We start from the raw sequence: 27,566 nt of genomic DNA, 5'->3' as shown, positions 1-27,566 counted from the left end.
AAATCATCAAACAATCCAAGGGAAAGGATACATCCTTACCTCAGCCCAAACCGAACATACCCCAACAGAGGAAGGGGCAGTCGAGGTTTCGGTCCTTTCGGGGCGCGGGCAGGTCCCAATTCTCCTCGTCCAAAAGGCCTCAGAAAGATCAAAGGAACTCTGATGCATGGTGGTCTAAGTCACGTCCTAAACAGACCACCGGAGGTGCCGCTACCAAAGCGGCTTCCTCGTGACTGTCGGCATCCTCACTCCGCATCCTCGGTTGGTGGCAGGCTCTCCCGCTTTTGCTTCACCTGGCTGCCACGGGTAAAAGACCGTTGGGTGAGAGACATTCTGTCTCACGGTTACAAGATAGAGTTCACCTCTCGTCCCCCGACTCGATTCTTCAGGTCATCCCCGCCTCCCGAGCGAGCCGAGGCTCTTCTGCAGGCGCTGGGCATTCTGAAGGCAGAAGGGGTGGTGGTCCCTGTTCCTCTTCAGCAACAGGGCCACGGTTTTTACTCCAACTTGTTTGTGGTCCCAAAGAAGGACGGGTCTTTCCGACCTGTCCTGGACCTGAAACTTCTCAACAAACACGTAAAGACCAGGCGGTTCATGATGGAATCCCTCCGCTCCGTCATCGCCTCAATGTCCCGGGGAGATTTCCTTGCATCGATCGATATCAAAGATGCTTATCTCCACGTACCGATTGCTCCAGAGCACCAGCGCTTCTTGCGCTTCGCCATAGGGAACGAACACCTGCAGTTCGTGGCACTGCCGTTCGGCCTGGCAACAGCCCCACGGGTTTTCACCAAGGTTATGGCTACTGTCGTAGCGGTCCTCCACTCTCAGGGTCACTCGGTGATCCCGTACTTGGACGATCTGTTGATCAAGGCACCCTCTCTAGAGGCATGCCAACACAGCCTCGACGCTACCCTGGAGACTCTCCAGAGTTTCGGGTGGATCATCAATTTTCCAAAGTCAAATCTGACACCGGCCCAATCGCTGACATACCTTGGCATGGAGTTTCATACCCTCTCAGCGATAGTGAAGCTTCCGCTGATCAAGCAGCGGTCACTACAGACAGGGGTACAATCTCTCCTTCAAGGTCGGTCACACACCTTGAGGCGCCTCATGCACTTCCTGGGGAAGATGGTGGCAGCAATGGAGGCAGTTCCTTTCGCGCAGTTTCACCTGCGTCCTCTTCAATGGGACATCCTACGCAAATGGGACAGGAAGCCGACGTCCCTCGACAGGAACGTCTCCCTCTCGCAGGCGACCAAAGCTTCCCTTCGGTGGTGGCTTCTTCCCACTTCATTATCGAAAGGGAAATCCTTCCTACCCCCATCCTGGGAGGTGGTCACGACGGACGCGAGTCTGTCAGGGTGGGGAGCGGTTTTTCTCCACCACAGGGCTCAGGGTACGTGGACCCAGCAAGAGTCCTCGCTTCAGATCAATGTTCTGGAAATACGGGCAGTGTATCTTGCCCTGAAAGCGTTCCAGCAGTGGCTGGAAGGCAAGCAGATCAGAATTCAGTCAGACAATTCAACAGCGGTGGCATACATCAACCACCAAGGCGGCACACGCAGTCGGCAAGCCTTCCAGGAAGTCCGGCGGATTCTGCTGTGGGTGGAAGCCACGGCCTCCACCATCTCCGCAGTTCACATTCCAGGCGTGGAAAACTGGGAAGCAGATTATCTCAGTCTCCAGGGCATGGACGCAGGGGAATGGTCCCTTCACCCGGACGTGTTTCAGGAGATCTGTTGCCGCTGGGGGGTGCCAGACGTCGACCTCATGGCGTCCCGGCACAACAACAAAGTACCGGCGTTCATGGCACGGTCTCAAGATCCCAGAGCTCTGGCGGCAGACGCCTTAGTTCAGGATTGGTCGCAGTTTCAGCTCCCTTATGTGTTTCCTCCGCTGGCACTGTTGCCCAGAGTGTTACGCAAGATCAGGGCCGACTGCCGCCGCGTCATCCTCGTCGCTCCAGACTGGCCGAGGCGGTCGTGGTACCCGGATCTGTGGCATCTCACGGTCGGCCAACCGTGGGCACTACCAGACCGACCAGACTTGCTATCTCAAGGGCCGTTTTTCCATCTGAATTCTGCGGCTCTCAACCTGACTGTGTGGCCATTGAGTCCTGGATCCTAGCGTCTTCAGGGCTATCTCAAGACGTCATTGCCACTATGAGACAAGCTAGGAAACCAACGTCCGCCAAGATCTACCACAGGACGTGGAAAATTTTCCTGTCGCGGTGCTCTGCTCAGGGTATTTCTCCCTGGCCTTTTGCCTTGCCCACTTTTCTGTCCTTCCTTCAATCTGGACTGGAAAAGGGTTTGTCGCTCGGCTCCCTTAAGGGACAAGTCTCAGCGCTCTCTGTGTTTTTCCAGAAGCGCCTAGCCAGACTTCCACAGGTACGCACGTTCCTGCAGGGGGTTTGTCACATCGTCCCTCCTTACAAGCGGCCGTTAGAACCCTGGGATCTGAACAGGGTGCTGACGGTTCTTCAGAAACCACCATTCGAGCCAATGAGGGATATTTCTCTCTCTTGCCTTTCGCAGAAAGTGGTTTTTCTAGTAGCAGTCACTTCACTTCGGAGAGTGTCTGAGCTAGCAGCGCTGTCATGCAAATCCCCTTTCCTGGTGTTTCACCAGGACAAGGTGGTTCTGCGTCCGGTTCCGGAATTTCTCCCTAAGGTGGTATCCCCCTTTCATCTCAATCAGGATATCTCCTTACCTTCTTTTTGTCCTCATCCAGTTCACCAATGTGAAAAGGATTTGCACTTGTTAGATCTGGTGAGAGCACTCAGACTCTACATTTCTCGTACGGCGCCCCTGCGCCGCTCGGATGCACTCTTTGTCCTTGTCGCTGGCCAGCGTAAAGGGTCACAGGCTTCCAAATCAACCCTGGCTCGGTGGATCAAGGAGCCAATTATCGAAGCTTACCGTTCGGCTGGGCTTCCGGTTCCCTCAGGGCTGAAGGCCCATTCTACCAGAGCCGTGGGCGCGTCCTGGGCTTTGAGGCACCAGGCTACGGCTCAGCAGGTGTGTCAGGCGGCTACCTGGTCGAGCCTACACACTTTCACGAAGCACTATCAGGTGCATACCTATGCTTCGGCGGATGCCAGCCTAGGTAGACGAGTCCTTCAGGCGGCGGTTGCCCACCTGTAGGAAGAGGCCGTTTTACGGCTCTCTTACGAGGTATTATTTTACCCACCCAGGGACTGCTTTTGGACGTCCCAATTGTCTGGGTCTCCCAATAGAGCGACAAAGAAGAAGGGAATTTTGTTTACTTACCGTAAATTCCTTTTCTTCTAGCTCTAATTGGGAGACCCAGCACCCGCCCCTGTTTTTTTGTGTACACATGTTGTTCATGTTGAATGGTTTCAGTTCTCCGATATTCCTTCGGATTGAAGTTACTTTAAACCAGTTTATAATTCTTTTTCCTCCTTCTTGCTTTTGCACCAAAACTGAGGAGCCCGTGGGAGCACGGGGGGTGTATAGGCAGAAGGGGAGGGGCTTAACACTTTTGAGTGTAATACTTTGTGCGGCCTCCGGAGGCATAGCCTATACACCCAATTGTCTGGGTCTCCCAATTAGAGCTAGAAGAAAAGGAATTTACGGTAAGTAAACAAAATTCCCTTCTTCCGAAATATGTTGTTGCCTGAATAAAGAGTGCATTTTTAAATCAACTAACTGGACTCCCTGCATCAGTGCGCTCAGCAATCTCTGCTCAGTCTTAAACACTGCTGAACTGCGATTGGCAGCGTCTGTGCTGTAGGAAGGTCAGCACACGCCCCCCCAGAGAAAAGAAGAGAAATGCCCAGTTGAACTCCAAGCAGAGATTTCACATACTGCTCTCCCGAAAAAACAAATGTAAATATCTCTGCAATGGAGTGACACAATGCAAAACTGGAAAAAGTGCCAGAATCAGGAGAGCATAGGGATTTTTACAAGGTATTCAACTTACATTTTTGGAGAAAGTGACAGGTCATCTTTAAGAGAGGGAAGGAAAATAGACAGCACATGCCACAAGAGAAAACTGAAGAAACGCTCAGTTGAACTCCAAGAGGAGATTTCACATACTGTTCTCCCAAATAAACAAATGTAATGCAATGGAGCAATACAATGCGAAATGGTAAAAAGCGCCAGAATCAGAGGAGCTTAGGGATTTTTACAAGGTATTCAACTCACATTTCTGGAGAAAGTGACAGGTCACCTTTCAGAGAGGGCAGGAAAGTAGACAACACACGCCCCCAGAGAAAACTGAAGAAATGCCCAGTTGAACTCCAAGCAGAGATTTCACATACTGCGCTTCTGAAAAAACAAACTTAAATATCTTTGCAATGGAGCGACACAATGCAAAATGGTAAATAGCACCAGAATCAGGGGAGCTTAGGGATTTTTACAAGGTATTGAACTCACATTTTTGGAGAAAGTGACAGGTCATCTATAATGGAGGGCAGGAAAGTAGACAGCACATGCCCCAAGAGAAAACTGAAAAAACGCCCAGTTGAATTCCAAGCAGAAATTTCACATACTGCGCTCCCAAAGAAACAAATGTAAATATCTCTGCAATGGAGTGACACAATGCAAAATGGTAAAAAGCGCCAGAGTCAGGGGAGCTTAGGGATTTTTACAAGGTATTGAACTCACATTTTTGGAGAAAGTGACAGGTCATCTTTAAGGGAGGGCAGGCAAATAGAAACATCTCTATCTCCTATTCCATCTGTAGTAAAGCATTTGTACCGAGTCTCTTATTATACATGGAGTATCTATTATATGTTATTATGGATTATTTCCATATAATAGTGTTCACTTTTCCCCTTTTGTTATAGGAGAGAGATGAGGCTGTCTTGTCCAGGAAGAGCATCGAACGAGAAAAAGAAATTCTACAAGAGAAGCTGAAGGAAAACCATAAAGAATGGGGCGGCTTTCGTCAGGAGCTGATGGAAAAGGAGAAGAAAATAAATGATCTGGAGAGGACTCTGCGTACCTCGGATTACGAGGCGAAAGCGTCGCACAGCCTGCACCAAAGCTTCATAAGTCAGCTGGCTACAATCCTGAGTAATGGATTTACAACTGTACCGAGGACAGAGGAGGCTGTAAAGGAGAGGATCCAAGAACTCTGCAGCGGGGAACAAACTTGGAAATCTGTGAGTGATATTCACTGGTCTGTCGTATATAAATATATCACATACTAATATCCTAATGAGCAGTGACTGGAGGAGCACAGGCTTTGGCATAAAGGGTCTGTCCACCTCCATTATCAGTCTGGCTTTTGCACAACACTGGAAAAGTTGCCAAACGTTTTGTTATTTCTTCTTTTTCCACATGTTTCACAGAATATACCAATTTTGTTTTTCAGTGAATCTTAAAAGGGATTGTCTGTTTTGGAAAACACATTTTCACATTCCCTAGAGCTAAAGGTGTTCTTTACAAATGGAGAGGATCAATTAGGGCAGTTTATGAAAGGCAACATTTTAGAGGCCACAAAAGTTTTTTGGAACTGGAATGAGGAAAGGGAATACAGATTTATTTGTTTCTAAACACTTAAAACAAAAAATGAAGTGATTTTGCAAAAAGTCTTGACAAAAGAATCAAGATTGTTTCGTTTATACAGACATTATCGCCATGGTGACAGACTACAAACAAACCCTGTGTAGTCAGGTCATAGATTGTGTGTTGCTTTTCTTCGTAATAACCTACAGACAGAAGAGGACGGGGCAGATAAAAGAGAAGGAATAAATTACGGCACCAAAACTCATTTTGTGTCATGATTTGTGTAATGTATAGCAATATCTGAACGGTGATCTTTTATACACTTAGACATGTGATGATCTACAGCAGAAGATTGTCAAGCTCAATAAACAAGTAGAGAAGCAACTTGATCTGTATCAGGAGGCTGCGGCCAAGTCATATAAAGCTGAAGAATTATTGCAGGAACAGCAGGATTCCATGAAACATTTAAAGGGAAAGCTTGCGTCTGAGGAGATGATCAAAGATGGCTTCAACATGGAGAGAAAAAGAGTAAGGATAGTAAATAAGATATCATGTTTAACATTGACTTTTTTCCTTTTCCGTTTGTTGCAAATTTGAGAATGTTCTGTTAGGCAAAGGCTCTAAGAAAATGATGATGGCTGTAGTTGCACAAACGCTGCAGAGCCTCAAGCTACAGGGGTACTCCATTTGTGTGTTATCACTAGTGATGAGCGAGTGTGCTCACCACTGCTCAATATTCAATCGGGTTGCTCGGGTACTCAATTGTCACGCTTGGTACGGGGAAGCACCAAGTGAGAGGCGAAAGGTAAGGAAAGGGGGAGATGGTAACCCCAGATAAAACCTATTGCTAGTCCCTAGATAGGTTCCGCACCTATGTGCCGAGCCAGATACCTGACCCTAAGTATCCCTAGTGCTGCACTCTAAATAGGGAACGGGTGGGGAGAGCTCTTCGTCAACCCCACTAAACAGTAAAGTAAGAAACAAGGAGGACACACAGGGGCAAAATACATGAACTACTTATCCACAGATAACTCAGGCAGAAGTTCAGCAATGCTCCAGCAACGATACCACAGAGGAGTACAAGCCACCTGCCTGCAACCAGAGCTTGAATGAACTGGATAATATCACCAATACAAGTCCAGGGAAGATGGCAGTATTTAAACTCAAGGGGAATACTAATAATCAGCAGCTGGATGAAAGGAGAGCCCCCTGGATCCTAAAGGGAAACAGATGAAAATCCAGCAGTAAAGCTACCTAGTACAATTAATACTAACAGCAGGAACAACAGAAAGTCAGTGAGCATTTTGCACAGCCAAACACTGTGATCTTCTTTTGCCAGAAACCACATGACTGTCTGTCACCTGTGATACACCTGTAACACCACTGTGCTTGGCCGAGTATTGCGGGTGCTCAGATGTATCGTCCGTGTAACAAGAACACAAAGAGCCGGCTTAGTTCCCTGAATGATGGTAGCCAGAACCCAAGTGCGAGCCATTTGCAGTGTCTAAATGGCTCTCCCAGAGGGGTAAAAATAAAGTTTTCACATGTTATGTGTCAAGAAAAAAACCCAAAAAAACACAAACCCAGTCCTCCCTCCTTCTGGAAATGCTGTGTTTATGGCTGGCTGTATGTGGGTAGAGAGCCAAACTTCCCAATCTCTCAACTTGGGTAACGAGCAGCTGAGCATTTTAGTGCTCGCCCTTCTCTTGTTATCTCCTATCCACAGGAAAAGTGATAACTATTAGACCAGTGGGGTTCGGCTGATGAGAATTGGGGTCTCCTGTTTGAATGGAGCTCATGCTTGACGACTGTATTCAAATAAAGGACACAAGTCTGCCATTTTGGCAATCGGTTAGGGTTGCAACTTAAGGGGGCTTTACACGCAGCGACATCGCTAGTAATGTCACTCGTGAAAGCACCCACCCCCGTCGTTTGTGCGTCACAGGCAAATCGCTGCCCGTGGTGCACAATATTGCTAGGAGCCGTCACACGTACTTACCTGTCTAGCGACGTCGCTGTGACACCGCACGAACCGCCCCCTTAGAAAACAGGCTGTTCGCCGGCCGGTGAACAGCCTCTTTTCTTATAGGACAGTTCGTGCAGTGTCATAGCGACGTCACACGGCAGGCGTCCAATAGAAGTGAAGGGGCAGAGAGCAGCCGCATGGAAGTCACTTCCACCTCATTGCCGGAGGACGCAGGTAAGCTGTTGTTCATCGTTCCCGGGGTGTCACAAGTAGCGATGTGTGCTGCCTCAGGAACGATGAACAACCTGCATCCTGCACGAGCAACGACATTTGGGAAATGGACAACGTGTCAACAATCAACGATTTGGTGAGTATTTTATATCGTTAGCGGTCGCTCGTACGTGTCACACGCAACGCTGTCGCTAACGAGGCCGGATGTGCGTCACAAATTCCGTGACCCCAACGACATCTCGTTAGTGATGTCGTTGCATGTAACGGGACCTTTAGACCACTATCAATTTAGGAGTGTTCCGAGTATAGCTAGTCATCATGTGGATAGGTGATAATTTTTTATAACCAGAATAGGGCTAAATCTGTGGGGGTGTAAGCTGCAATCTCCAGCAATTTCCATATAGGTGATAACTAGTTATAACCTGCATACCCTTTTAAGCTACACTTCTGGTGAATTTGGGAGGCTCCTTTAGGCTTCTTTCACACATCAGTTTTTTGCCATCAGTCACAATCCGCTTTGTGACTGATGGAACAGATCCGTCGCAGATTGTGGTAAAACTGATACAACGGATCCTGTAAAAAAACGGATCGTCGTACCACTTTTTTTGTAATGTGAAAGGTCATTTGCTATTAAAAATCTATATAGTAAACCCATCCCAGGGGAAGAAAGAGAGAGGAGAGTTTTTCCTGACCAGAAATGTTTTTACATCTCATCTGAGCATGCTCGGTTGAAAAAACGGATCCGTTGCCACAATCCATCATTTGTCGGATTGCGATGGATCCTGCGCCCATAGGCTTCCACTATAACAAACGACAGACACCGACAAAACTTTTTACGACGGATCTGTCCCACGATGGAAGAAACGTGAGGCCATCTGTCGCTATCCATCACTAATAAAAGTCAATGATAAAAGAACAGATCCAGCGCTGGATCCGTTTTTTTCACAAAACGACAGATTGCGACTGATGGCAAAAAACTGATGTGTGAAAGGGGCCTTAGACATTTAAGGCTACATTCACACTGAGTATACATTTGATTGTGTGGAAGGTCACTGGCGGACACAGAAGACTATATGGGCCCTTTGCAGCCGAAGAGCTCATAATAATGCAAAATTGCACCTGCTTTGGGGGTAGAAATGGGCCCCCTGACTTTAAGGGCGCCTGTACGGCCACACAGATTGTACCAATGGTATGTCCGCCCCTGTTGAAGGTACTCATCTGATGGAGGGCAAAATGGTGTGTTTTTAGCCTCAGGTGGGTAAAGTTTTCGTATTACTTTATGGATCGTCCAGCCTGCTGCGCTATTCCATACAGAGACATTGTGCAAGGACTGTATACCATAGGGTGCTAGTGTTTTCTTTTTAATACGTGAGTCTATAGCTGTTGTACAAAAAATAAGCGTAACTGATTGGGTGATTGGTGTGAACTATAAGCTGCTCCTATATGTTATATATCATAAGGTTAAGAGTACCAGGTAGAGAGACCCGAAAAGGAACACCTCTTTATTCATTCATAATCCCACTAAAAGGATATTTAATAGTAGGCATTCCTCCTGGGATTCACCAGCATTTAGCCATAGAGGTGTGCACGGATAATCGCTCACAGCTGTCAATCAAAGTTCCAGGTTGCACTTACAGACACCACTCATTGTAACTGTAGCCGTTCTGCAGGTATTTAGGCTATATGCGCACTGAGCTTTTTTCACTGCGTTTTTCAGGTGCGTTTTTGTGCGTTTTTGGCCTCAAAACTGCATGACTTTGCTTCCCTTTGCGTTTTTGAGCTAAAAAAAAAATGGACATGTCAATTCTTTCCTGCGTTTTACTGCATTTTTCCCCCATGCAATGCATTGGAAAAACGCAGCAAAACGCAGGAAAAAATGCAACGAAACGTGTTAAAAACGAATGTGTTTTTTACCGGTTTTCTTTTGCCACGAGTGTGTGTTTTTTTTTGCATTTTTGTGCATTTTTTGCGGCCAAAAATGCAGAAATATGCAGCATCAAAAAAACGCTGTGTGGCACATAGCCTTAGTGTTTGGGGATATGACAGTTTCCCTTTACGTGGGTAAAATTGCAAAGTGCTTGTAAGAACAAGCGACAGTGCTATTTTCCTCTTATGCATAATCTCCTTGCATCTCAAGAACAGTGCAATTTTTAATTTTCATAGTTTGCTCCTCATTGCCAAGATTATTGGTCAGCTCTAAGGTCTATCAGACAAGGAGCGTGCACTTACAAGCAGTTTGCTAGACAGCTTGAAAGCGCTGCACTCAATTCGGCCAGCTTTAGTGCCCCTATGCTCTTCCAATCCTGCAGAGCAATGCCGCGTCTACTTGCACCATGGGAGAGCGCCTAGTTCAGAGCAGTGGTGAACTGTCAATCTTCAGGAGCGCACCCCCTCCGGCAATCAGGTGGGAGAGGAGCAGAACACTCTCCAAGAAAGGAGATTAAACAACCCCTTTAAATATGTAAAAAAGTTTTTAATCACTTTTAGGAAATGACACAAACTACTTCTCATTTCTTACGGTTGACGTTTTTGCCCTTTTTGTAGAAATTGTTTTAAGAACTATTTTCCCAGTCATAGACTGTATCATTTTTCAGGATTAGTTGTCTGGTTGACACCAGCATTTTGAGATGGCATAACACTTAAGAAAATAGGTTTTTAGAAACACATAATATGAGAAAGGTTAGATAATAATTATCCTAGCTCTCCATGCTGCTAATACACATGAAATGTGCTCGCGGCTGTATCCCGGGATGTGCTGCTCTACAATAAATCACTATAGTTGTAATATTTAAATTAACTAAATGTAGCCTGTTTTATTGTATAGTATACTGCTAATATTGTACTATATAGTCTCTATACTTACTACACCATACTGTCATCATGATTGAGGAGAGCAGGAGACCGGGGCTCCTAGACTGGCCCTCAGACTAGGGGGACCCTAGCTATTCATTATCTCAGAGTTACCTCTAAAGGTGAGGATGTCTGAGCCGCTTTCTGGGCCCTGCTTCTGACCAACCCTGATCGTATACCCCCTCCCTTCCAACCACAGGGGACGGGCGGGACATGAGTGTCATAACACCAAGAGAGATAGACAAACCGGGGAAACCAAAACTCTATCACACAAAGGTATAACACAATAAGAGGTAAGGCAGACAATAGGAGCAGGGAGGAAACAACAAGATGATGACAGAATTCCACAACAACGCCAAGCACCACATAATATTATCACCAGCAGGACTGGGACCCAATAGCACACAGAAAAACACAGCAACAGACTATAGTAGGCATGGGAAGACAGATTCCACCACCTTAAAATGGTGAGGAGTAAATGTGATAGGTTTTCAACTACATGTGATCTAAACCAGCTGGTTAGCAGAGATTAACTCTTGCTTGCCCGACCATTAATGAGCACATAGCTGGTCGACACCCGAGCCTGCCTATGCAACTCAAACATCAGAGACACCATAGTATGGAGTGCCAGAATCTGTTGTGTGAACAACATCTGATGCTGCCATGACTCTCGGCGAGTTTTGAGCAAAACTCTGTGTGACACATAAAAGCAGGTTATGCCACTGCTATAGGGTTGGCCATAAGGGCAGCTTGATGCAGAACCACCACTCAGGTATGGAAAATATTAAAACTCACACATATTGTAGCAGGTTACACAGCCACATAAGGTGGTGGATATTGGATGTGGATATTGATGTCAGATGCTATGACTGTAGGTCCTTTCACATGTCCAATTTTCTCCTACATATTCTATATGTGTTTTTCACAGATAGCATACATGTACATTATAGTCTATAGAGATGTTCACATGTCATTTTTATGACGCCTGAGTTTCTGCAAGAAAAAATGAGATGTGTCTCTTTTGACCCAAATCATGTATAAAACTCATCCCTATAAGTCTATGGGTCAGTGAAAAGACTGAATAATGATTGCATCCGCTTTTCACTGACTTTCTAGAAGATAGAAAATGACCATCAGCTTTTAAGATTTTTTTTTTTGCATATGAGAAAAACTGACACTCTGACCAAACACTGATGGAAATCGTTGGGTTTAGGTTTAGGTTTTTGTTTTTTTGGGGGCTTGTAAATAAAATGATATGTGAAACCAGCTTAATAAAGTCTTCTGGAAACCATAGTAAAGACCCCCATTCACATTAAACTACAGTTAGCAGAACCCACAGATATTGGTTGAATTATCAGTCTAATGTGTTTGGGGGCTGTCACGGTTGTGTATCACTCCTATCTGGGACACAACATTTAAATGTTGTTTAATTTATCTTGGTGCTTAAACAGTTAATGTTAGTTTTGCTGCCATCAATTTCTCTGCCACGCCCCTTTGTGTTTAAGTATCTAGGTTTCCCAGCAATCTTTGCTGATTATACAAAAATATTTGTATTCTGGCCCCCTTGGTGGAAGGAGCTGCTGTGGATTCATCCTGAAGTCATATCTTCTCCATTTTAGTTGTTATTCCCCTGTTTTTTTGACCTACCCTCATGTTGTATTAGTGCAGCGGTGGGTCTAGTGAGCCTTACTTTCCCACTCACTAGCCTCTCAGGCCTTCAGGTTCCTGCTTGGTGACTGGTGAGGAACCTGTATAGGGTCTGGCTAGGAGCGCAGGGTACATTGTTAGGTAAGCTCAGGAGATGTCCCATCAACCCTCTCACTATTGCCAGGGTCCACCATTGTTATTGTATTCCCTGTGTCCCCCTTGTTTGTGGGGAGTTTTTGTTGTGCACCAGACATATGTTGACCTGAACATGTGTGCAACACTGGTAGCATGATAGGGGTCTTCTGACTCTCCCCCCATAGATCTCGAGGTAGATAAGGATCTGGTCTGCTGAATTTCAGTGGTTGTTCTTTTTTTTCTCCCTGGAGATTAGCCGCTGCCAGAAGAGTATGGCAGTGGCTTTCTGATAGAAAACACAGAAGTGTACTGCCAAGCATTCATGTGTATGGGGGAGTCAGTAGACATAGATGTCAGATGAACAAGGGTCCTTTAAGTTCATCTGTCCAAGAATTCAAGGAGTGACCCAGAATCATACCTAAATTTTGTTGTTATAATACCTTAATGGACCTTTAGCAATACAATAGAGCTGTTTTCTGTCTAATAATAATAATAATAATAATAATAATAATAATAATAATGAGATGACTCTGCTGAATCCACCCTATTCTATACAGCAAAGCTAAAAACAGTAATTGGTCTATTATTTCTATTTTTTTTATTTGAATGTTCCTATTAGTCCTAAATCATAGTCTGAGAACCAGAATGGACATACAAGCAGATAAGAGCTGGGATGGAAAATCAGCAAAAAGTTTGCACAAGTTAAAAAAAATATTGTGAAATGATTAAACAATGTATTTGTAAAGTTTACCATAGTGTGATATAAACTGCGAAATGGTATCCGAAAACCCGAGATTTTCCCTTTTTCTTACATTCTGAGTGATTTCTCTAGGGCTCATCTCAGAAGGACTATTATGTTAACATTTGTATGTTTTCCTCTGGTTTTTCATAGCTCAAGAAGTTCTTGCTGCAGCTGGCCGAGAAGATGAAAATAAGCCAAGACATTTCATCTGAGAGCCTTGTATCTCAGTACGACATGTTACTGAACAGAGCTGATGAAATCTGTAAGAAGGATAAAGAATTTCTGAGTGAAAATAAAACTCTTATCTACAATCTCCAGAAGAAGGTAATGATGAGATTTACGATGCCGGCCAGTTATACAGAGATAATTCCCTTTCCTAATAATCCAGTATTCTGCAATGATTGTTATGCCATCAGAATAAACTTTTTGTCAATATTTAGATACATTATTTAGATACGTTTTCCCCTATTTTTGATAATATATATAGTATTATGGGCTTTTACGCATACCGCCATATGGTGCCACTGCTTCTAAAAGAGAATACTGCTATTAATGTGAAATGTGCATAGTTGTGTCCTGTGCCTTGTAAAAAAAATGAAGGCACTACATGTATTAGTTTATGCATGGACCAACATTTATCTAAGGTTTTGTTGCACCGTGATCAAAAAGACCTTACCCCTTTACTAAGCGGATGGGGCTTATGGCTCTTTTGTCCTTCTTCATGCAGGACAGGGGAGAGGATCCTGCTGCAACCGATTGTCTTGCAGACAAACACAGGATAGTAGAAAGGGGACATGGCTTAACTCCTTCAACAGACAGAAGATTTCCTTATATATTTCTCAGTTTAAATAGTAATGAGACTAAATAGAATTAAGGAAAATGAGCAGATTAAGTATTAGGGCCTCAGAGGCTAAGGTCGAGTCTCTAATCCTTAGGTGAGTACCATGGACATCGAGGTGAGCATCGAGGACAGGAGAATGAGTCTAGTTGGATAGCATATTAATCAGCAAGTACCAAGATAGCTGGATACGCAGGACGGCAAACAGCCAAAAGTAGCAGGAGGGATTGGATGGAACAGAGGCAGATGTACGGAAAAACTTGGGACAGTAGATGTATAGACAGTTTGGTAACTTGCTTGCAGAAATGCTGACACACACAGGAATGTTTGGTGTATATCAAATAAGGAACGTGCAGCAAAGATATGGTTAACCTCAAAGTTCCAGAGAGGAAATGGCAAACTATTAACTTGCTTGTAGAGATGTGTTACCTTGCTAGCAGAGACTAAGGTGTGTACAACACAGAGAATACTTGAGGGAAGTTGGTAATCTGAAATCTTGATTGCAAATGCTAGGTGTGGACTTCACCTAGATAAGATAGATTGAATTTAGCTTTAACACTGGCATGAGAATGGAGGTCAGGATTAGCAGAGGATATTATTAGAAACTTAACTGAAGCTGAGCCAAGGGGAAGAAAAAGTAAACCCTTGATATACACTGGAAGTGAGAACAATGCTTTCTAAATACTCAAGCAAACATGGGTGCTTGAGACGGCCTTAAAGGAATTTGGGTAATGATATCATTGGTGCTCAATGGTGCACCTAATTTTCGCTTCCTAAATTTACAGAAGAGTATGTAATGTAAAGGCAACAATTGCCATATTTTTTAGCCATGTTGCTTGTTGCCATCTTGTTACCCTCTCCACACAGCTATATTATTTAGTGCATTTATCTTGGTCTGTAGCAGTTCCTGTTCTAGCCCCAGCTGATTATTTTATGAGGATTGTAGACTTATTCCTTTGCTTTACTGACCCACTGACTCCTTCCCTAACTTACCTAAGGAATCCATCTTTGCAGGTGAATTCCCAAAGGGAAAAACTAGAGTTAAAATCTTCACAAATCGAACAACTAGAGAAGAAAATCAAACAACACGAAAGAGAAAAAGAGCATCAAACCTTCCTGAGTGCCGAAAATTCAGCAACTATGACAGCCCAAAAATTGCACAAGAAGGTCGAGAGACTCCAGGGACAGCTCAGTGACATGAAAATTGCTAATCAAAACCTGACAGCTCAGCTTGTCGATATGAACGATCTAAAGGTGAACGCGCCACTTTAGAAAGTTTAGTAAGAAATTATGCATTGCTTCTTCCTTGTATCTTTACAGTATCAGTTAGGTAAAAAGAAAAAGATCGGTAAATTGAAGTTTTCAGCTTTACTTGCTTTTGCAACTAGATGGTTTACTCATGTGGGACTTCATTTAGGACCATAAGTCCTATTCATAGGTTCTCCTCAAATCCAATATTAGGTAAGTGATCTAGTACTAAAACATTAGGGCACAAAGGTTCTTGCCAGTTGTCTGCACTATGGCCTCCTGAATTTACAAGCTCGTTGCTCAGTACGAGGACAAATCTTCAGGTGGCCAAGTCAATCTTCTGTGGCTGTCACATGGGAGCTTCAAGAGCCACCTCCTACCGCCTAGCATAGGTTATCATTGTTCTTGGCAGCACAGGATAATGTGCTGCCGAGAATGATGATTTTTAAGCAAGCTTAAGAATTATTTCACCTGTCAAACAAAGGTTTTGCTCGTTCTTCAAGTGTCCCAGCGTTGGTACACCCTTTGACCAGCAAGACATGTCCTATCCTGTGGATCCATGATAACTTGTTTTATCCTTTAACCCCTTAGTGACGGAGCTAATTTTCACCTTAATGACCAGACCAAATTTTGCAATTCTGACCAGTGTCACTTTATGAGGTTATAACTCTAGAACGCTTCAACGGATCCCGGTGATTCTGAGATTGTTTTTTCGTCACATATTGGACTTCGTGTTAGTACCAAATTTAGGACAATATTTTTTGCGTTTATTTATGAAAAAAATTGAATATTGGCAAAAATTTTGAAAATTTTGCAATTTTCAACTTTTGAATTTTTATACCATTAAACCAGAGATTTCTGTGACACAAAATAGTTAATAAATAACATTTCCCACTTATCTACTTTACATCAGACCAATTTTGGAAACAAAATTTTTTTTTGTTAGGAAGTTAGAGGGGTTCAAAGTTTATCAGCGATTTCTCATTTTTACATCAAAATTTACAAAACCATTTTTTTAGGGACCACATCACATTTGAAGTGACTTTGAGAGGCCTAGATGATAGAAAATACCCAAAAGTGACACCATTCTAAAAACTGCACCCCCCAAAGTACTCAAAACCACGTTCAAGAAGTTTATTAACCCTTCAGGTGCTTCACATGAACAAAAGCAATGTGGAATGAAAAAAAAGCAAAAATTAAATTTTACCTAAAAATGTTGCTCTAACCCAAATTTATTCACTTTTAGAAGAAATAACACAACAAAATGGACCCCAAAACTTGTTCCCCACTTTCTTATGAACGCGCCAATACCCCACATGTGATCAGAAACCTCTGTTTGGACAAATGGGAGGGCTCGGAACAGAAGGAGCAATATTTGAATTTTGGAAAGCAAATTTGGCTGAAATAGATTGCGGGCACCATGTTGCATTTACAGGTCCGCTAAGGTACCTAAACAGAAGAAATCCCTCACAAGTGACACCATTTTGGAAACTAGACCCCTCAAGGATTCTATCTAGGGGTATAGTGAGCATTTTAGATCCACAGGTACTTCACAGATTTTGTTAACGTTACGTTGTCATATTGAAAATTTTAATAATTTTCTCAAAAATGTTGCTTTAGCATCAATTTTCTCACTTTTTCAAGAGGTAATTCCAAAAATTTGACCTCAAGGTTTGTTAACCACTTTTTTATGAGCGCGGTGATACCTCACATGTGGTCTGAAACCTTTGTTTGGACAAATGGGAGGGCTTGGAACGAAAGGGGCAATATTTGAATTTTGGAAAGGAAATTTGGCTGAAAAAGATTGCGGGCACCATGTCACATTTGGAGGACCCCTAAGGTACCTAAACAGCAGAAACCCCGCACAAGTGACCCCATTTTGGAAACTAGGCCCCTCAAGGAATTTATCTAGATGTTTGGTGAGTACCCTGAACCCCCAGGTGCTTCACAGAATTTTATAACGTTGAGCCATGAAAAAAAAAAAAAAAAATTTTACCACAAAATTGTTATTTCAACCAGGTAGCTTTTTTTTTTACAAGAGTAAAAGGAAAATATTCAGCATAACATTTATTGTGCAATTTCTCCTGAGTTTGGCGATACCTTATATGTGGTGGAAATCAACTGTTTGGGTGCACAGCAGGGCTCGGAAGGGAAGGAGTGCCATTTGACTGCAAAATTGGCTGGAATCAATAGCGGACGCCAGGTTGCATTTGGAGAGCCCCTGAGGTGCCTAAACAGTGGCTGTCCCCCACAAGTGACTCCATTCTGGAAACAAGACACCTCAAGGCTTTTATCTAGGTGTATAGTGAGCAGTTTGAATCCACGAATACTTCACAGATTTTGATAAGCTTAGGTTGCCATATTGAAAATTTTCATTTTTTTCACAAAAATGTTGCTTCAGCATCAAATTTCTCACTTTTTCAAGAGACAACAACAAACCGTGGACCCAACAGGTTGTTATCCAATGTCTTATGAGCACAGGGATACCCCACATGTGGCCAAAAACCTCTGTTTGGATAAATGGGAGGGCTTGGAATGGAAGGAGTACCATTTGAATTCTGGAAAAGTTGAGATAAATTGCGGGCACCATGTCACATTTGCAGGGCCCCTTGGGTACCTATACATTCGAAACCCCCCACAAGTGACTCCATTTTGGAAACTGGATTTTATTCAGGAGTATAGTAGCATTTTGAATCCACAGGTACTTCACAAAAATGTTGCTGTAGCAACAAATGTCTCACTTTTAGGCTATGTGGCCATGATCCAGCGACACGGCGTCTAGTACACAGTGTCAGCCTCCTGCAGAGATGTGAGTGTTGTCCACGGGAGAACGCAGCTGCCCATGCCCACGATTTGGGTTCAGGCCGCTGTGGAGCTCTATGCTACCTGCAGAGAACACTCATCTCCGCAGCATAAATTGACATGCTGAGGCTCGGGAAGCTGCGCCACAGGTCGGTTTATGCTGCGGAGAAGAGAAGTACATTGGGCAAGCACATTGGGCATGGGATTTCTAAAAATCCTTCCACTGTGCTTCTACTGCACAATGCAGCGTTATGTACGCAGGGAAAACACTCTGCGCCCAAAACGCTGCAAATCCCGATTGTGGGCGCACAGCCTAAAATGCTACAATGGATGAATGGATAGATGTCAAACAAATATAACGTCCCACCCCCTGCATATTCTAAGCTGGCGCCCTTTAGTGCCTTTCATGTGGCACTAAAGGGTGCCTAGCCTTGTATTTAGCCCCCCAAAAAATTAATTAAAATAAACGACGTGGGGTCCCCCCTATTTTTGATAGCCAGCTAGGGTAAAGCAGACAGCTGTAGCCTGCAAACCACAGCTGACAGCTTCACCTTGGCTGGTGATCAATTTGGAGGGCTCCCCAGGCGTTTTTTAAAAAAAAAAAAAAACGTGGGGTCCCCCCAAATTAGATCACCAGCCAAGGTGAAGCAGACAGCTGGGGTCTGGTATTCTCAGGGTGGGAAGAGCCATGGTTATTGGACTCTTCCCAGCCTAAAAATAGCAGGCCGCAGCCGCCCCAGAAGTGGCGCATCCATTAGATGCGCCAATCCTGGCGCTTCGCTCCAGCTCATCCCGCGCCCTGGTGCGGTGGCAGACGGGGTAATATATGGGGTTGATACCAGCTGTAATGTCACCTGGCATCAAGCCCTGGGGTTAGTGATGTCACGGCATCTGAACAGATACCCGACATCACTAACCCAGTCAAGAAATAGAAAAAAATAAAGACAAAAAAAAAATTTATTTGAAAAAAAACTCCCCGAAACATTCCTCTTTTACCAATTTATTGTAAATAAATAAATTTCGGTCGCTGTAATCCATTTTTGAGGTCCCACGCCGTCTCTGGATCTTCTAGAATATGGGGGGCACGTTCAGGGAACGTATCCCCCATTTTCTGGAAGAGCAAGCTCTCCATGAGCAGTGTGGGTGCAGTAATCTGAGAATACTGCACTCACACTGCCCCGGTCCAACCTAGGGCAGAGTGACCTGCAGTAACCTCATTCCAGAATATGAGGGGCACGCTCACAGAACGTACCCCCCATTTTCTGGAACAGCAGCCTCTCCATGTGAGGAGTGTGGCTGCAGATCACTGCACTCACCCTCCCCCGGTCCACAGTGGAGCCTGTGCATCAGCGACGTCAGCAGGATCCCTGCTTGCAGGGATCCAGCTGACAGCCGCTGTCTGCGCATGCGCCGCCAGCATTCAAGAGAAGGAGGCGGCGTGATCGCGGGGCCGGAGCACCAGCAGACAGGTAACGTATGACCGGGGGCTGGGGGGGGTGACGGAGGGTGACGGGGGGACCTGGGGACAACTTTCTGCCGCATGTGACGTGTCACATGCGGCAGAAAGAGTAGGATGAATGCGGCCGCCATTTTCCACGCTCCGGAGGGGGGAGGGGGGAGGGGGGAGGCGGCTCTGGAGAACCGGAGGGGGCTCCGGTGACCAGAGGGCTCCGGTGGACCGGAGGAGGGGTCAGGGGGAGGACATTTCCCTCCGATCTGAAATGTTTGATCATTTCAGATCGGAGGGAAATGAATGCAGATCCGGCGGCGGCTGCAGTTTTCAGCGCGCGTCGGCGCCATCTTGGATTTTCCGGAGGGGGGGTAGGGGTGGTGGGGGGACTCTCCGGTACCGGGGGCTTTGGGGGCACTAGAGGATTATATTTATTTCTCATCTGACATGTTTGATCACGTCAGATGAGAAATAAATCAATTTTACCGGCCATTTTTTTTTTTTTAATGTTGTCGCCGGTATACGGTGTATACCGGCGATCGCATTAACGGGGTCCAAAAAAAACACCCCGATTCATAATCTTGGGGGTCTCAGCTACCTCCGGTAGCTGAAACCCCCGAGATTTTTCGTCACTGGGGGGCGCTACAAGCTTTTTCCGGCCTGACGTCTCAAGACGTCGGAACAGAATAAGTACCCTGTTTTTCCGACGTCTTGAGACGTTAGGCCGTCGCTATGGGGTTAAGTAATACAATATGGAATATCAAATATTAAGAAGACTTTGTTGATTTTTTTTATCCTTTACCATCCAATCTGGTTTTATTGACTAGGAATTATAATTAAAAGCTCTGACATACCTACTTTAGCGAAGTGCACGCAAATCTTGTCTTGTCTTCCCCAAGAAGCCTTTTTTTCTAGATTCGGATTGGTAGTGGTCTCAGCGGTCTTACCTTCACTGATCAGCAATCACCAAGTTCATCCTTTAAGAAACACTCTCTCCAAACTGTACGCAAAGTCAACTCTAAAGAAAAGATTTAGAATTACTTAATAAAGAATTCTGGCGTAAAACTGGTTCAAACGTCACAAAATATTTGTGTAATGTTCAGTGACACAAAAGGTTTGCAACTTTCAGTTGCCCAAAACTTTTGCAACTATTACGATAAACTTGGCTAGGTCAGCTAACTTTTAGAAAAGTTGGCAAACCTTAGGCACATGTCTGTAATGCCTGCCTGGAACCACAGACTCAGACTGGCTGTCACGGACAGGCTAGAGGAAAGCCACTCACAAAGCAGGACACCGAGAACCCCCAAACCGTTTAACCCCTATACAGGGATTTGGAATTACTTTAGGGCCCCGGAGATCGCTCCCAGTGTAGGGCTGCAGTCCAGAGGAGAGTAGTAGTCAGGCAGCGTCAAACAAGGAGATGCAGAACAGGGACAAAATTAGCAGACAATGATGTAGTCAAGAAACCAGGCAGAGGTCAAATCTGGATCTGGCATCTAGGTACAAAAATGGCAGGCAGAAGGGTAGTCAGAGAACGGGCAGAGGTTAAAACACAGGGATCACTATTCAGAACAGAGCGGGAACTAGAAAGCAGCAATACAAAACTCTCTCTGGCAGTGACCAGCAGACAGGAGGGGGAATTAGAAGGGTGTGGTGTCTTCCCATTGGTTGTAGCTGAATGGTGATAACTTCAGCTGGAAGACACATGCCAAATACTGTATTTTCTAGCATATAAGAGGAATTTTTAACCCCTGAACTTCCTTCTACCTACCGGCATGCCCAAAGCCTACCTATATTCTTTCTACCTACTGGCATGCCCAAAGTCTACTAAACCTCTTTCTACCTACCGGCATGCCCAGAGCCAACTGAACCTCCTTCTAACTACCAGAATTCCCAAGCCTACAGAACGTTCTTCTTCCTATCAGCATGCCCAAACCTTACCAAATCTCTGTCTACCTACAGGCATGCGCAGAGCCTACCAAACTTCATTCTACCTAATGACATGTCTATAGCCTACCGAACCTCCTTCTACCTGCTGGTATGCCCAACCCTACCAAACCCCCTTCTACCTACCAGTATGCCCAGAGCTTCTGATTAGTAGGTCTGATATAATGTGTGCATCAGCCACAACCAGCAGGAAGGAGGTGGTTCAAAGGGCACTAGTCCGGTGACCATCAATTGCTGGCCCAGCTGCTGGACCAGGGTTCATCTTATACGGTGGTGCACGGTGCTGCATGAGCTCATTGTTTAGAAATGTCCTCCTACTGGTCCCCGTCTTGTCCCCCATTATGCCAAAGTTTACACAATAAAAAATATTCTCACCTCTCCTCCGTTCTCGCGATGTCCTCTTATCTGCTTCTTCTGGCAGACCGCAGGTCCATAGACCCTTCTATGATAGTGTCTGGTGCCCGAATATTTTTTATTTTGTGTAAACAACGGCATAATAGGGGACAAGATGGGGACCAGTAGAAGAACATTAATAAACATTGGGCTCATTACTATAAGGGGGGGGGTGACAAGGATGGGCACATTACTGCAGAGCATATTACTAAACAATGGCCTCATTACTGCAGGGCACACTACTAAACAATAGGCTCATTACTTGGGTCGGCTTATACTCGAGTATATACAGTATATCCCAAACTCTATATTTTAACTGGAAAAGTTGGGGGTCGTCTTATACGCCCAGTCGTCTTATACACCGGAAAATACGGTATAGTCAGCCAGTAGTACTGCAGGTCCAGGGGAAACCCAGCTTAGTGGATGAGCGGAGCCTGCGCCCACCAGAACTACTGGCATCGACTCCTCTCCTATCACCAGCACAGTCCACGGCGGGAACACGGCATCGCCCTGTGATCGAAGCAGAAGTCGCAGAAGCGGACCCTGATGGGGACATGACAGTGTCTCTTAATAAATTTTGGAGCATCTTACGCCAGCAGATCTTTCATCAAGACTTGTGGGCAAGACACCATATTTGAGGTATCGGACCACAAGTTTATCAGATCACTATCTTCTTGTATCTATAAATCTACAGGAAATACAGAGGGCTGGGTTCAAAGATGCTAGATTTTATAGATCTAGGATGCAACCTTTGGATGGTGGTTGGGTAAGGATGTTTGGTGGTCAACAGACGTGTATGGATCTTTTGAGCCCTTGAAAATCTTTGAGATACTTCTTAAGGCTTAAATATTAAAGGTACCCTAAAGAAATAAAATTAATAAAATCTTTGCATAAGATATAGGTAAATAAAATGTACCGTGAAGCGCTTTGCTTATTCCAGCCAACATCTCGCTCTCTTCTCTTTCTAAGGAGAAAGTCGACCACCAGAAGAAAACCATTGAACTTCTCAGCAAGTCTTTAGAAAAGCTTGAGAAAATTAAGGATAAAGCTGCTAAAAAGGTAGTGAGCTTGAAAACAGAGCTGGACTACACCGAGCACGAGTCTGTAGGGGAGAAAGTGAGGTGTCAGCAGATGGTGGAAGCAGTCACTAATGAGCTGCACACAGCCAAGAGAGCCCTCGAGGAGGTAGCAAGGAGAGAAAAACAGGTACACTTCGTATATTAAAGTGAATCATTAGTATCTTTTTAGCAACTCTTAAAAACGCTCATTAAATAGTTTTTTGGGGGGGAGTTGTAACTTGCAGACACTTGAGAACTTTAAGAGACTTTATAACAATACCTTGGAATAAAGACGTTTTTTGTCCCGTAGATCTTGTGAAATGTCTTTTTGGAAAAAGGGGCCTTCAAGAAGGATAACAAGATTTTTTTCTTTCTATCCTACCCCCAAAATGCAATTAGGAGGTGTTTTTGGGAGGTAGATTGAGTACCTGTGAAGAGTTTTTAGAAAAGGTTTAATTATCAAGGTGGTAAATGTAAGGGAGATGATTTCCCCTCCCTCGAAAATGATTTGCTAAGAATCTATACTAAGGACTGCAGATCCCGTAAAAGTACAATGTTAAGATGCATTGATCTCTATTTTATTCTGCAGCTTGTCGACTTCAGAGAGACCATCACCAGAATGATGGGATTCAGTATTAACACCCTGGCCGTTCCGGATTATGAAATCTTCGACCAACTTAAGCGGGTTTTACGGACACATGGTCCTATTGATAACACCAAAACGGATAGGTCTAAGTTGCCATATGGGTTTCGGACAGGAAATGGTGAACCAGAATACACTGTACAACACATGAACCCCAGATAATAACTCAATAGGTTAAGAAAAGTGTCTATATTGATCACTAGACCAGATTTCACACACTATATTTCAAAGGTCCGAATGTAGATCATGATGTATGGACTAGTTGTGGGTCTTCTGACATGAACACAACAGCCTCATTGGCAAGTATGAGGCTCTTGAGTTTGAGTCGAGAAATGCGACCAGTTCAGGTTTCATGGTCCGTACTCTGCACTTAAAACACGGATGTGTAAAACCTGACTAAAAGTAATATTGGACCTCTAAAAAAAAAAAAAAAAAAGCAATAGTTCATATTACCTTATAGTAGTAGTGGCTATTACGCTATTGAAATTTATTAATATGGGTAAGGGCTGTGCAATAATCAAAGAATTTAATTCAATAGTTGAGGAAAAAGATTAGTAGAAAACCGGTTTAGTGGCCCTGCTGGTGGTCCATATTCACTGGACCAAAACCTACCAAATCTCCTTCTACTTACCGGCGTGCCTAGAGCCTACCAAAGCTCCTTCTACCTACCAGCATACCCAGAGCCTATCTAACCTCCTTTTACCTACCGGCATGCCCAGAGCCTACTGAACCTTCTTTTACCTACCAGCATGCCCGGAGCCTACAGAACCTCTTTCTATCTACCAGGATGACAGAGCCTACAAAACCTCCTTCTAAATACCAGCAGGTTCAGAGCCTACCTAATCTCCCTCTACTTACTGGCATGCCCATAGCCTACCAAACCTCCTTCTACCTACCGGCATACCCAGAGCCTTCCTATGCTCTTTCTACCTACTGGCATGCCCACAGCCTACTAAACCTCTTTCTACCTACCGGCATGCCCAGAGCCTACTGAACCTCTTTCTACCTACCAGAATTCCCAAGCCTACAGAACGTTCCTCTGCCTATCAGCATGCCAAAACCTTACCAAATCTCTGTCTACCTACAGGCATGCCCAGAGCCTACCGAACCTCATTCTACCTACTGACATGTCTATAGCCTACCGAACCTCCTTCTACCTGCTGGCATGCCCAACCCTACCGAACCCCCTTCTACCTACCGGCATCCCCAAAGCTTCTGCTGATTAGTAGGTCTGATATAATGTGTGCATCAGCCACAACCAGCAGTAAGGAGGAGGTTCAAAGGGCACTAGTCCGGTGACCATCAATTGCTGGCCCAGCTGCTGGACCAGGGTTCTGCAAATCTTTCTTGCCCAGCTCCAGTTAATTCTCTATAAATCAGGACCATTAGGTCACATTCACACATTAAGCTTTTGGTCAATTTTTTTTACCTCAGTATTTGAAAGCCAAAACCAGGAGTGGAACAATCAGAGGAGAAGTATAATAGAAACACGAGCACCACTTCTGTATTTTTTTTACCTATGTCTGGTTTTGGCTACAAAATACTGCAGTAAAAAACTCATCAAATACTCAAGGTGTGCACAAGGCCTTACACGAGAGTCTTCAGAAACCCCAAACCTATATGAAATTTGCAGTTACTTTGTTTCTTATTTTTTATTATTATTATTTTGCTGAAGATAGTTTATATTGTTTTATATATTAAAATAGCTAAAGTTGATTCTGGATAGATGATTGTGTTATTGAAAAAAACCTCAAATCTGTAACATGGTTTTATTATGCATTTTTACTGTACGTGACCATATTTAATATTCTGATGATGTTAAATGAGTTGATTCTTGTGGATTAAAGTAAAAAAACCATGGTGCTATCGTCCAGGAAGAGCGCTCCTCCTGGTTGTGTGTGGTATTGCAGCTCAGACTTATTGTTAAAAACCTAAATTAAACATTGTGTAATATTTTTATTTTTTAACTCATATTACTAAAAATAAAATCTTTTTTTTACTTTATACCTTATTTATTATATGTAGTACATTAAAGGACATTTCCACTTTCACAGCTATTTTTATTTTGTCTTAAAAGGAATTTTTTTATTATGCATTTATTTTGTTTCTCTAGCTCTTATCCATACCTATATCTTCAGGCATCAATCAGTACTAACATATAGCAATGTGTTTGGCTATGTTCACATCACATTTTGGTATACGTTCATTGGCTCCGTCAGGACTTACTTTCAAACCCCCGCAAAAGAGGATTCGAACCAATGCGCAGTGTGGTCAATTTTACACCTTTATCAGCAGTCCCACTTAGATGCCATGCTCTCTATTGACCATAACATTCAAGGGGTTAAAGGAGTTCTCCAGGCTTTCAAATCTGCAGTCACTCTTTGAAATTGCAGACTTCTGACTCTTCACAGAATGCACAGTTAACACTTTCAGAATTCTCTGGTGCCGGGAACAGGCAGTAATGTGACCACAAGTATGCAATTTTCATACTTTCGGCTACATTTCGACTAGACATGTCTGGCCTCACTCAATTCATTGTATTGGTGGACGCCGTGCACGTCAAGTTGGAATGTGACAGCATGTATGCAAATTACATACTTGTGGATATCCACTCTGTGCGCAGTGGAGAATCATGACAGTGCGTAGTGTGCCGGGAGCAGGCGTCATGTGACCACAAGTATGCAATTTTCATACTTTCGGTTACATTTTGATTGGACGTGTATAGCCTCTCTCAATTCACTTGTATTGATGGAGGCCAGGCACGTTTAGTTGGCATGTGACAGAATGTATGCAAATTATATACTTGTGGTTACCCACTCTTGGTGCAGCGGAGCAGGCAGTCATATGACCACAAGCATGCAATTTTCATACTTCCAACTACATTTTGACTAGACGTGTCTGGCTTCACTCAATTTGTTGTATTGATGGACGCCGTGTACGTCTAGTTGGCATGTGACGGCATGTATGCAAATTACATGCTTGTGGTTACCTACTCTCTGTGCAGTATAGAATCCTGACAGTTTGCAGTGTGCCAGGAGCAGACAGTCATGTGACCACAAGTATGCAATTTTCATACTTTCGGTTACATTTTGACTAGACGTATCTAACCTCTCTCAATTCACTTGTATTGATGGAGGTCATGCATATCTAGTTGGCATGTGACAGCATGTATGCAAATGACATACTTGTGGTTATTCACTCCTGGCACCGATAGTGGAGAATCTTGACAGTGCGCAGTGTGTGCTGTTAAGATACACAAGTCTACAGTCTACATACAGTTACTGCATATTTTAACCCCAACCCTTTTAAATAGCTTGGCCAGGAGCAATGTGAAGGGCTTCAGAAGTATATTACAGTTTCCTCCTGGAGTTATGTGGGAAGGCAATATATTTAGGAAGTAAAATTTACAAATGCAAAAAAAAAGTAATTGTGCTTTATTCTTAATTTCAATTTTTTTTTAAAGTTACTTTTGTTTTGTAGGGTTCCTTAACGTTTATTGACCCAGATTCATCAAAATGGCACACACAGTTCAGGAATTTTGCACAAAATAAAAAAGCTCTTTATTTATGTGACAAATAGTCACACATTTCCCTAAAAAAAAATCACCAAAGTCTCAAGCAAAGCATAAAATCAGTCATCCAATGAGGAGAGAGGACTGGAGTACATTTGTGCCAAAGTTTGTGCAAAGGATGAATCCGGTAAAAACATCTAAAACTCCTAAACTCCACTGACAATAATAAACTAAGAAAACAAACAAAAAAAAAAGCAGTTATTTTCGAAAAGGCGCAAAGGGAAAGATGAATATAACGCAAAGCAAAAGGAAGTGCGCAAGACACTAAAAACTCAACAAAAAAAAATTGTAAGACTAAAACAAGTTACTGATCTGTATAGCTTTAATTCATTCTTTAAAAAATGTAAAAATAAAAAAATTAACCTTGAAATTGAGCAGTTTTATGTGACCTGTAGGTCTCTTGTTGGACCCATGGTTTCACGATCGTGACTCATTCCGATCTGGGACTCTACATTTAAATGTTGTTTCATTTCTCTTGGTGCTTAAATAGTTAATGTCAGTTTTGCTGCCAGCAGCTTCCCAGGAGTGCTTGTCAGCTGCAGCTGATTTGTAGCCATGCACCTTT

At 43.9% G+C, this 27,566-nt stretch overlaps 1 protein-coding gene across 1 annotated transcript in view; it reads left to right on the top strand.

Annotated features, from left to right (window-relative positions):
* LOC142257553 (coiled-coil domain-containing protein 170-like) overlaps positions 1 to 25,450 on the top strand; it is a 38,779-nt gene extending 13,329 nt beyond the window's left edge. The window contains exons 5-10 of the mRNA XM_075329701.1: positions 4,817 to 5,134; positions 5,808 to 6,008; positions 13,202 to 13,375; positions 14,904 to 15,143; positions 22,699 to 22,935; positions 23,377 to 25,450. Coding sequence (XP_075185816.1) covers positions 4,817 to 5,134; positions 5,808 to 6,008; positions 13,202 to 13,375; positions 14,904 to 15,143; positions 22,699 to 22,935; positions 23,377 to 23,592 — 1,386 coding nt within the window. The 3' untranslated portion in view covers positions 23,593 to 25,450. The remainder of the gene's footprint in view (positions 1 to 4,816; positions 5,135 to 5,807; positions 6,009 to 13,201; positions 13,376 to 14,903; positions 15,144 to 22,698; positions 22,936 to 23,376) is intronic.
* Positions 25,451 to 27,566: the final 2,116 nt, after the last annotated feature.

The sequence above is a fragment of the Anomaloglossus baeobatrachus genome, chromosome 12 (assembly GCF_048569485.1).
Source record: "Anomaloglossus baeobatrachus isolate aAnoBae1 chromosome 12, aAnoBae1.hap1, whole genome shotgun sequence".
In the NCBI taxonomy this organism is placed as follows: domain Eukaryota; kingdom Metazoa; phylum Chordata; class Amphibia; order Anura; family Aromobatidae; genus Anomaloglossus; species Anomaloglossus baeobatrachus.
This window is presented reverse-complemented; position numbering and strand designations above follow the sequence as displayed.